Source organism: Castor canadensis, chromosome 5 (assembly GCF_047511655.1).
Source record: "Castor canadensis chromosome 5, mCasCan1.hap1v2, whole genome shotgun sequence".
NCBI lineage: Eukaryota > Metazoa > Chordata > Mammalia > Rodentia > Castoridae > Castor > Castor canadensis.
This window is the reverse complement of record NC_133390.1, coordinates 42,721,501-42,734,172: the sequence shown is the minus strand read 5'-3', so window position 1 is coordinate 42,734,172 and position 12,672 is coordinate 42,721,501. Positions and strand designations below refer to the sequence as shown.

General features: G+C 33.3%; 1 protein-coding gene across 3 annotated transcripts in view; it reads right to left on the bottom strand.

Annotated features, from left to right (window-relative positions):
• Positions 1 to 12,672, bottom strand: part of Arl13b (ARF like GTPase 13B) — a 67,327-nt gene that overhangs the window by 17,893 nt on the left and 36,762 nt on the right. For all 3 annotated transcript variants that reach the window (XM_074072945.1, XM_020183691.2, XM_074072944.1), the window contains 2 exons: positions 9,812 to 9,917; positions 8,443 to 8,645 (listed from right to left, as the gene is read on the bottom strand). In XM_074072945.1, the coding sequence (XP_073929046.1) occupies positions 8,443 to 8,645; positions 9,812 to 9,917 (309 nt within the window). The remainder of the gene's footprint in view (positions 1 to 8,442; positions 8,646 to 9,811; positions 9,918 to 12,672) is intronic.

The following is a 12,672-nucleotide window of genomic DNA, read 5'->3' as shown; positions in this document are numbered from 1 at the left end:
GGAGATGGAATTATGTATTTTAAGCCCTAAAAGAAACTGCCATCCTGGATTACTATACATGGCAAAGTTGTCCTTCAGAATCAAAGGGGAAATAAAGACCTTCAAAGATAAGCATAAACTAAAACACTTCATGACAAGTAAGTCACCTTTATAGAAGATACTTAAAGGAATACCATGCCCAGAAAACAAAGCAAAATAAACACAATCAAGAGAGCCTAGAAAAGAATAAATTATATTAGAAGAGTTAACAAATAAATGAGAATTAAGACTCAGACATGGTTAATTCAGTAAACCATAAAACCTTTACAATGAATAAGGGAGAATGAGAAAAGGAGATTATTTTCAATAACTGGCCAGAAAACCAACAAAATTATAAGAATTAATATATGCTTTTCAATAACAACTTTTGAGTGTAAATGGTCTTAATTCTCCAATGAAAAGGTTCAGACTGGCTGATTAAAGACCAAAACTCAACAAATGTACTACCTATTAGAAATTCACTGTATCAACAAAGACATTGATAGATTAAAAGGAGGAAAATTATATTTCCAGGCAAATGAGATTTAAAGCAAACCTGAATAGCTATTTTTATATCTGACAAAACAGAGTTCAAGACAAAATTGGTTAGAAGAGACAATAATGGCACTACACATTTTAAAAAAGGAACAATCCATTAAGAAGATCTATTATGAATATATATGCATTAAACTTCAGACACACAATTTTACAATACAAACACTACTAGACACAAATGAGAAGATTGGTCCCTGATATAATTTATATAATGGTAGTGGGTAACTTCATTATCCCACTCTCAGCAAGATATAGATCAGCCAGACCAAAATAAAACAAAAACTAAAATAAAATCAGCCTGCATAGTATCTTAAACAAACAAAAATGTCACTTGTTCGGTTTTTTTTTGTTTTTTTTTTTTACAAAAAATAGAGAATAGGAAGGCAAAGCAATCCTGTATGGGGAGTTAGTACCAGTGGGAGGAGAAGGATACAGGAAAGAGTGTAGAAGGATGAATATTGTGGAAATACTATATACACATGTATGTAAATGGAAAAATGAGACCTCTTGAAACTATTCCAGAGTGGAAGGGGGAATAAGGGAGAATAAGGGAGAAGATGAAATCAACAATGATATATTGTAAGAACTTCTGTAAATGTCACAATGTATCCCCAGTACAGCAACAATTAGAATAAATAACCCAGAAACTTTGGAATTAAAATACATACAGATCAAATTGATTTAATAGACATCCACAGAATAGTCCACTTAACAGTATCAGAATAAAGCTTTTTCTTATCAAAACATGGGCTATTTTCCAAAACACATCATATTTTAGGTCATATAGAAGGTATTAGCAAATATAAAAAAATTCTTGCATCTTATCAGGTCATAGTGGAATGAAACTAGAAATGACAGGAAAAGAAACTATAGGAGTTACACAAAAACACAGAGATGGAAAAATACAATTTTGAGTGATTGTGGATTATTGAAGACATTAGAGGGGAATTTTAAAATGTCTGGAAACAAATGAAAATGGAAACATGACTATAACAAACTTGTGGCTTACAAGGAAAGCAGCACTAAGAGGAAATTTTATAGATATGAGTATCTACATGAAAAATTAAATAACCTAATGATGCTGTTCAAGGTATTGGAAAAACAAGAACAAATCAATACCAAAATCAGTAGAAAAAAGAAATAAAGGACAGAGCAGCAATAAATAAAAATCAAGACTAAAGGAAAAACACAAAGGATCTTTGTCAAGTTTTACTCCCATTTCCTACACAAGGAACAGGAAATGTTTCTCCCTTTTTTTCCCATTCTCCCCACTTTTACCAGATTATACTAAATTTCTTTTCTAATAGTCTTTACTATTGCATTAACTACAAATAACGGATCAATGAAACAGAGTTAGTATTTGAAGACTAACAAAATTTACAAACTATTAGCCAAACTAACAAAAAGAAAGAGAAGACACATATAAATAAAATTAGAGGTGAAAAGGAGGTATGACAATAGATACCACTGAGATCCATAAGATCATGGGGTATTATTCGAAAATACATTCCACAAAACTGGAAAAACTAATGGACAAATTTCTGGACATACATGACCTACCAAAATTGAACCAAAAGGATATAAAAATCCTAAATAAATCAATGACAAACATAAGATTGTAGCACTAAGAAAATATTCTCCTAACAAAGAAAAGCCCAGGATCAGACAAGTTCACTGCTGAATATTACTACCACCAACGTACCTAAAATTATGCCATCAAATACAAAGGGAAGTAACTTTTCCAACCTCATTCAACAAAGCCAGTATTGGACTGATACCAAAACCTGATAAGGACACAGCAAATAAAGAAAAAAACTATAAACCAGAATCCTTGACGAACTGGATATCCGCATGCAGAAGATTACAGCTAGACTCCTATTTCTCATCCTGTACAAAACCAACTCAAAATGGACTCAAGACTTTCATGCAAAACTTGAAACTTTTAAACTACTAGTGAAAAACAGGGGTAACACTTCAAGATATTGGCACAGGCAATGATTTTCTGAACAGGAGTTCAATAGTATAGTAAATAAAAGCAAAAATTTACAAATGGAACCACATCAAATTAGCAAGTTTCTACACAAAGGAACTATCAGCAGAGCAAAAAGACAACCTATACAATGGAAGAAAATCTCTGCCAGCTATTTGTTTAACAGAGGATTAATATTCAGAATAAAGAAAATTAACAACAAAAATTGGCAACTAATCTGAATAGACACTTCTAAAGTAATGGCAGTAAGTATATAAGGAAATGCTCAGCATCTTTAGCAATCAGGCTCATCAAAACTACATTGACATATCACCTCACATCAGCAGATGTGAGATTAAAAAAAAGCAAGACAAAAGTAATAAATGCTTGCAAGTTTGTGGACAGAAGGAAATTAACATACGAACAAGACACAAGGAAAGACGCTGAAAACTCTTAAACAACACAGGATGGAGGTAAAGGGGGTGAGGAAGTGCTGTGGAAGGGAGTTACATCAACTTAAGCACAATGTATGTACAGGTATAATACCAAGGCAAAAACCCCACTGACCAATAAATAGACACTTAAACAAAAAGATCAAGAATGAAAGGCAGGTCCCACTAAAGGGGAAGTTACTAACAGGAGGGGGAGGGTAAAGAAGGAAGTAAGAAGGTTAATATGGGTGATGTACATTCTATACAAGAATGAATAAAGAATTTTTAAACCTGTTGAATTCACCATAAAAGGACTAAGGTAGAAAGGAGAAAAATAGAGGAGATAAATCAATTCCAATTTGGGATATAATATATATAACATGGAAACATTATAATGAAACTCTCTTGTAGGGCTATCTTAAACAAACAAAAATGTTATTTTTTTCTCAAAAAACAAGACACAAATGTACAAATCAGTTCCTACCTGGGGGTTGGTACCAGTATGAGCAGGAAGGATATAAGGAAAAGTTGTAGGAGGTGAATATGGTGGAAATATCATGTACTGATGCATGAAAATGGAAAAATGAGAACTACTGAAACGATTCTAAGAATGAGAGGTGGGGATAAAGGAGAATTATGGGGGGTGAATTTAACTAAGATATATTTTAAGTACTTTTCTAAATGTCACAATGCACCCCCAGTATAACAATGATACGATAATTAAAAAATAAAATTCTTATCCGAGAGGGGGAGAAAAAATGAAAAAGGAAAGTTATATACTATTGGTAGGAATGGGAATATAATTTGTATAGCCACTATGGAAAATCATATAGCAACTCCTCAAAGACATAAAACTACAACTACCATGTGACCCAACTATGCTACTTCCAAAGGAAATGAAACCAGTATATTAAAGTGATAACTACATACCCATGCTTATTAAATCACTATTCACAATAGCCAAGTTATATAATCAACTTAGGTGCTGATCAGCAGATGAGTGGATAAAGAAAATGTGGAGTATTCAGTCATGAAGAATGGATTCATTCCATTTTCAGGAAAAATGACGGAATCAGAAGTCATCATGGTAAGTGAAATGTATGACACAGAAAAACAAGTGTCACATATTTTTCATTCATGTGGAAAATAAAAAATTCTTGTAATAATAAGAGTGAATTTTAGGGAAAGAAGATGGAACCAAGGCAGGGTAACAGAGGTCAGTAGGAAGAATGAATATAATCAAAGCATGTTACATGCATACATGGAATTTTCACAGTGAAAATCATTAATTTGTATAATTCACATTATTATAATAAAAAATACTGACAAAATTATATTTCCTTTGACTTTTTATTGTTAATAGTACAAATTAATTCTGTTTTTGTGCCAAAGGTGTGTACTTGTCAATTATTAATTATACTCTAAAATCAGCACTATCTTTTTTTTTAACTGGACCTAAAAAATATGCCCCATTCTTAAGGGCTATATCTTCCCTTGGGATACATATAACTGGGATAACATTCCTTTAACTCAACCTGTGTTTTTATTTATGTGGAAATATGTTTCTTATTTATAAGACAAACAACAGAGCAGGATATCTAGAGATTGATACTATATGACAAAGTAGCAATGTAAAATGATATATGTTGTCAAGTTGTATGTCACATTTGAATTACTAGATAACAACTATTGCTGTGTCTAGTAGTTTGAGAGGCTATAAAAATAAGTTCTTCAGGGCTGTGGGCATGGCTCATATGATACAGTGCTTGCCTAGCAAGCACAAGGCCCTGAGTTCAAGCCCCAGTACTGCCCAAAAATAAATAAAAAAATAAAAATGTAATTTGCTGGGCGCCGGGGGCTCACGCCTGTAATACTAGCTACTTAGGAAGCAGAGATCAGGAGCATCGTGGTTCAAAGCCAGCCTAGGCAAATAGTTCACAAGACCCTATCTCAGAAATAACTATCACCAAAAGGGTTGAGAGAGTGGCTCAAGGTGAAGGTCCTGAGTTCAAGCCCCAACATTGCAAAAAAAAAAAAAGTTCTCCTGTATCATTCAGATTAAATATTTCCGTATCAGAGCTGAATGTGGTAGTATACATCTGTAATCCCACCTATTCTGGAGATGGAGATTGGAGGACTGTAGTAGAACACCAGCCCAGGCAAAAAGTTATGGAGACTCTATCTCAACAAATAAGCCAGGCTTGATGGCATATGCCTATAGCCCAGCTACTCAGGAAGTGGAGATAGGAGGATCATAGTCTGAGACTGGCCCAGAAAAATAGCACAAAACCCTATCTGAAAACAAGCTAAAGCAAAAAGTACTGGGGGTGTGGCTCGAGTGGCAGAATACTTGCCTAGCAAGCATGAAGTCCTGAGTTCAAATCCCAGTATCTCCAAAAAATATAAGTATTTCCTTATCAGTTACCACTGAACATTTACTATCTGTGATTTATAGTTAATATAGCCCAATACAGGAAGAATAACAAATTACTAAAACAACCAAAAGCAAAAAAAATGAGAGAGTTTTTAATTAAAGTTCTTATCAGAGAGGGGGAGAATGGACTCAGGGAATTTCTCCTTCCCCCAAAAGAAAATCAGTCATTTTGAGGTTTGTCACTCCCACAACCTGAAAAAATTTAAAAAATAAAAAATTTTTTAAAAAAGCAGCTGGGTGCTGGTGGCTCATGCCTGGGCAAATAGTTCTCGAGACCCTATTTTCTTAAAAAATCCCATCCTCCAAATAAGGGGTGGTGGAGTGGCTTGAGGTGTAAGGCCTGAGTTCAAACCCCAGTAAAAAAAAACAAGCAAGCAGTTGCTGCTGCAAAAAAAAAAAAAAAAAAAAAAACCCCAGAAGTATTATGCATTTTTAACCACAAGATACAGTATACTTAGTATAGCAATGTGAATGTTATTTACTGAGACATTTGTTAACTATGTTCTATAATGGAAAATATCCTTTCATTCTGAACCTAGGAAGCTGAGATTTGGAGATTGTCAATGTACCACATCCAGGATCTTGAACCTCAGCTTTCCCATAAATGTGAATTAAAAAAGGCATATCATAATGCTGCTTCAAAGACCAGGTAAAGTAATATATGTGAAAATAATCTGTTTTTAAATGAACATACCTATAGGACAGTCGTTGTTATTTACGTCTCTCATTTATTAGTTAACAATATAATTTTCATATCAAAATACCATGTTTTTCCTGTTTCTTACAAAAACATTAGAAACGACTATCTGGACCAATTAGATTGGATTTAACAACATAACATTGTTTTTAATCACTCCTCCCTAAATCCCAGTTTATTTTTAATCATGGAGTCTCAACAGAAGCGTTCTCACACCTCAGCTGGCATGGCTAAGGAGAAAAAGGAAAAGGGAATGAGTATTAGAATGCCTGCCATAACATGATCTAGAACAGAATTATGGAAGAGGTAAAAACTTTTTAAAAATGACTAGTGTTAGATTTCTTACATTCAACTCAATCTTTTACTGTTGCCTTTCTTCTTTTTCTTCCTTTTTCTCTTTGGGATTGAATCCAGAGTTTCACACATGATACCCATGCATTCTACCCACAAGTTAGCTAAACCCTCTACCCTGTATTCTTGTTTTTCTTTTTTTTTTTTTTACCACTTCAGAATGATATTTAATTTCGAAAAGAAAGACACAAGACTGAACGCAATGGAATGAATGCAATGGAATGAACAATGACATTACAGTGCTTCTACTCATAGCATAATAGAAAATATAGTCTTTTTCAGCTAGGCCTCTCCTTTCTGTTTACTGTTTCATCTACAAATTGTATTTTTGTGTTTGTGGTGGAAAAAAGACAAAAGAGTTTTCGGAAAAGCATGGCCATATATTGACTTGTATAAATATATACATAATGGTATTTTACATAAATTATGGTTGGTAATGAACTTTATTTCATGAAAGTATATACTAGAATAGAGAACCAAAGATTCTCATAGTAACTGAAATCTCCTATCAGGAGCTGCCAAGACCACTCATTCTATTCTTTGATATCAAGAGAGAATAGAATGACGAACTCATACCATGGAGCATTTGGCGATAGAGAGCTATTTCTACAAATATTTCTTTCCTTTAACTCCTATCTCTGAAATAAATAAAAGACACCATCAGAGGATTTCCTTCACAGTGAAAAGGAGTACCTAACAAAGGTCCATGAGTACAAGGTTCTTGCCTACTGGGATGAACTATATTAAACCATAGAGATGACCAATATTACTTAGGTACATGGATGGAAGGCAACTATAAATCTTACAGAAGCTCACTTAAAAATCCTTTCATTTTTTTTTCTTTTCTGCCTTCCTCCACCATATAACAAACCAGTGAAAAGAAAGAGTAATTTAAGATTAAGCATTAAATTTAACTTCTCATCAAATCTTAGTACTTTCTTTTTTATTTATTTTTTTTTGGTAGTACTGGGGTTTGAACACAGGGCTTCCATGCTTGTTAGGCAGGCACTCTACTGCTTAAGCCACTTGAAAGTCCTTTTTGTGTTGAGTATTTTCAAGATATGGTCTCACAAACTTTGCCAGCAGCTGGCTTCAAACCACGGTCCTCCTTATCTCTGCCTCGTGAATAACTAGGGTTACAAGTGTGAGCCACCAGTGTATGGTTCAAATCTTAGTATTTCCTTAAAGCATTAAAAAAAAAGACTTTGAAGTAGAATTGAAGGAAACTTTCATTTAAAACACACAATTTGTTGAATTTAGTTTAAATACTTCCCTTAGGGCAGCATATTTTTAAATTATTTTAAAATATATTTTAAAAAGCTAAGATAATACAACATAGTTCACTTTCTGACAAAATGAGTGATGTAGATCAGACTTTTGTTTAACCTTCTAACAATTACTTAACTTTCTTCCTTCTTCCTTCCCTCTATCTCTCCTTCTCTTTTTCTTCCCCTCCCTCTTCCTCCCTCCCTCCCTTCCTCCCTCCCTCTCTTCTTTTCTTCCTTCCTTCCTTCCTTCTTGCCTTCTTTCCTTTAAGATAGGGTATTTGTAATCCAGACTGGCCTGGAACTCAGATTCTATGAGTGCCTCTGCCTCTCAAGTGCTGGGTGTGCAACACCACACCCAGCACATATCTCCTATTTTAATTAAAACTAAAGACAGGTTTCTTAATCTCCACACTTTTGACATATTGAACCCAATGATTCTTTGTTATGGAAGCCTTATTTTGTGCATTATAGAATGTTTAACAGCATCCCTGTTCATAGTGGGGCACACCTATAATAGAAGAGGAGGAGAGAAGAAGTTATGGAGACAAGGTGATATATACTCAGTGTAAAATAAAATCCTTTATAAAACAGGCAACTGACTTGCCTTCCTTCATGCAAGAAAAATTAAAATGGAATAGACAAAACTAGCAGCTTATTCATAAAAATGTTATGTTTCTTTGCTCCTCAAATAGAATAGAGTGTAAAATTAGTCTATTTACCTTTCTTCTCGTAATTTTCGTACTCGTTCAGCTCTTTCTCGCTTCTCTTGTTCCTCAAGAGCACGTTGCTCTGTTGTGTCTTTTTGGATGCGTTCATTTAAAGCATCAAAGTCTTTTGCGATGATATGTAGTAGCCAATAAAGGCCTTTTTTAATGGACTTGTCAATTTTCTTTCCATATCCCAAGACTGCTGAACAAGGTTCCTAAAACAGAAATTTATTTGGCTCAAAGATTACAACTAAAAGTTTTCCACACAAATATATTCAAAACCACTAAGTATAATTACTGGTAAACCAAAATCAAAGGATTTAAGTTAATGATATGAAGCATCTACTTATTTAACTTAAAACACACCTTTGCTATGATAACTAAATTTAGTATTACACAGAATTTGAAAGATTTTATAGATAACATCTGTAGGATACAAGAGACACAATGGTAAGAAGTTGCTAGGACTAAGTATAATTTTAAGTTTATTGGAAGATAAAATTGAACTGACACAAGAAAAATAGCTTACTTATTAAAAATGTCAGGAATTTTTAATTTTCACTAAGGAATTCACAGCAATAAACATCCCTAAGATTTAAAACCTAATGATCATTTTATGACACAAGAATAAATCCCCTGCTTATCTGCCTTAAAATTGTATAAAAACTCTCCTGATATGATTTTTCAAAATTCATTGTAAATGTCTTATTCTTATAAAAGTCTTTCTTCTTTCTTTTTTCTGTGAGACTGGGTTTGAACTCAGGGCTTTTCGCTTGTAAAGCATATTTTCTACCACTTGAGAAATGCCACCAATTCATTTTTGCTCTGGTTATTTTTGGAGATGGGGCCTCTGGACTATTTGCCAGGCTAGCCTCAAACCGTGATCATCCTCATCTCAGCCTCCCAAATAGCTAACATTACAAGCATGAGCCACCAACACCTGGCCATGCTTATAAATTACATATTTATAATTTCTCTTTCATGATTTCTACAATTTGCAACATGACATTTTGGTATAATTTACAGGTCCTATTAGCAATATCTTTTTTTGTGTGTGGCACTGGGGTTTGGATGGGCTTTGTGCTTGCTAGATAGGCACTCTCCCATTTGGGGCCTCCAGCCCCATAGCAACAGTATCTTAAACCAAAAACAAACGCAAAAATCTTTGCAATTATGAAGGACAGTTTATGGAAGTTAGTAACAACTAAATAAAAAACAGATATTAAACTATTAACTAATACCAATAGAAGAGTGAGAGTATAATTTCCTGGGAGGGTAAATTCATTTAAGATTATTCTCTGATTGTCTTATTACTTTAATAAAAGCTAAATTATTCTGAACATATTGAAAAGTACAGAAAAAAATTAAAAAAACAACTTACTATCTGACATAGGCACTTGTGCTCATTGACCAATTTTTCCAGAGACAGACATTCAATAACATCAGCTTCTCCTAAAGCCCCTTCCTTGTCTTGTTTATTTGCCAGTCTAGGAAGACAAATGGTTTTACAGAAAATATAAATCACATAGCAACTTAAAAAATTCCATGTTCTTCTATTCCAAAGTTTTAACTCTGCTGATTATAAAACTGATTTTAGAAAGTACAGTACTGATTTTGTCATTTTTCTTATTTACTATTGCTAAAATAAAGTTTATAAGCACTTACCTATAAAACAAAAAAGCACAAGCCCCAGGATGATGGTACACACCTGTAAACCCAGCACTCAAAGGCTAAGGCAGGAGAACTGTGTGCTCTGGCCAGTCTGAGCTACATAGTAAGGTCCTGTCTCAAAACCCAAGGAAGAAAGAAAGAAAGAAGAGGTAAGGAGGAACGGAAGGAAGGAATGAAGGAAAGAAGGAGGGAAAAAGGAAGGAGAAAAAAAAGCACAAGCAATAAATCAACAGTCCAATAAAAAAAGGTACAAAGAGAAAAATAAGCAGGATACTTTAAATAGCCCACTGCCAAAATTTACCTTCTCAAAAAAAAAAAAAAACAAAAAAAAGCCTCTGCATCATAATGAATGTACCCTTATATCATGTTCTGATCTTCATAAAATACAAACCTTTCCATTTCTAATGAGTGAATGTATCCATGTAAACATGCAATCTACTAGAGACTTGGTGCCACTCTAGTTTACTGGGCTTGGCATACATACATACAAACATATATACATGTATATATGCATATGTTTGTATATGGAGAACTGAGGTACAAAATGAAAAACCAAAAATAGTTCTGAAGAAAATTAGGAATTATCATGAAATATCACTATGTGCCTATCAGATGGCAAATATTATCAAAAAGTTTAATAAAACACAGTTGGCCTTCTAAACTCATGGATTCCACATTAATGGATTCAATCAACCTCAGATTGGGTAATATTTGGGAAAAAAATCTATCTGAATGTGTACAGACATTTTTCTTATCATTTCCTCAAAAATACTGATTATTATTTATATAGCACTTTCACTGTGCTAAGTATTATAAGTAACCTGGAAATAATTTAAAGTACAATGTGTATAGATTGTGTGCAAATGGTACACTATTTTACATAAAGGACTGAGCATCTGTGGATTTTGGCATTAGAGGGGGTCCTAAAAGCAACATCCTTTAGAAACTAACAGACGATTTTACTCTCTTGGTCAGGGTTTGACACATGTTTGGAGAAATATATATATTTGTGTGTGTGTGTATACACATATATTTTAATAAATACATAGAAAAAATCTAATGAGCCTCTATATCTACGTTTAAAATTATTAATACTATATCTTTTTGATACCTATATACTTTTCAATCCTTCTCCCTTGATTATATCATTTCAAAATTTTAAAATTGTAAAATATCATAACACTATTAGACACAACAAAATTAATAACAAGTCTTTAATATTCAATACATTTACAATTTCCAAGTATAATTTTACAAGTGTATATTCAAAATCAGGTCAAAACCAGATATTCATAAAAATTTATTGTTAAGTCTTTTTAAATATGTTACCTGCTCTCCCCAAAGCATCCCTACCATCACCACCATTTTTCCTTCCATAATATTTATTTGTAGAATGAAACAAATCATTTTTCTTTAGAATTCCCCATGCTTGGGATTTGGCTAATATCTTCATGAGATCACTTAACATACCTACTCTGTACTTCTTATATCTGGTAGTGAGATGTACAGAATAAATGAGTTTCAGGTTGAAGTCTTCTGGCAAGCATATTTCACAAGTGGTTCTGGTACTTAGGAGGCATATAAAAGCACTTTTATATGACATCAGATTTTAGCGATATTGAAACTGACTAGTGGATTTGAAGTCAGTCTGATCCATCCAAAAAAACGTTCTTCATTAATCTTTCAATTAATGACTTTAGCAGATGACCCTGCTTAATCCAGTTATTTTGAGTTTATGAAATACTGACTTGTCTACTTCTATATTCCCTCTGCATTTAATAACAGGCTTTTTACTTTAAAAAAAAGTTTGAGTCACTTGGTAACTCTTAAATACAATTCATGGAGAAAAATCAAGGTGTTTGCTCTTTTGCCTGTATTTCCTAATTTTCACCTCTAAACGTGATCAAGTTGTTTCATTATTACTACTATTTATATATTATACTTTTGAGACCAAAAGTAATGCAGTTTTGATCAGAAAGAGTTCCCACCAGGTAGTATCATGGGTTCTTTTAGGTACAACACCAAAAGGCTTTGATAGCTTCTCTGTTTTTCAGTATGGAACAATGCCCTGGAATTATCTATGTGCCTACAGATTTCTGTCCTTTCCAGTGAGAAATGTTATGTTTAAGGACCTCAATCTGGTTATAATGGATAGTCACTAGTATTGACTCACCACTGTGTCTCAGTACTTTCAGGGTACAAAGCTAGGAAATAGTTTTATAGAAAAAAAGTCATGAGTTCATATTTTTTTACTTCAAATTAAATATTTCCAAGTTTTCACTTAGCTTCTCAGATCTTCTTTGTATCTCTTTTTTACATGTGTTGAAAACTACAGGTTCTAATGGCACTGACATTACCTATTTGCTTTATTCTTTTTATATAGAGTTTCAACTTAATAATATCAGTATTAATAAAAAATGAGATATACTAAAATTCAATTTAAAATCTCTTTGAGGTTATTTTGGACTCCTTATTCCACAATAGCTGCATCAAACACTAAGTTTTAAAATTACCTGAAATAACATTGTGTGGTTATGGCGCCACCTAGGTATGTAGCTAAATTTATTTGTT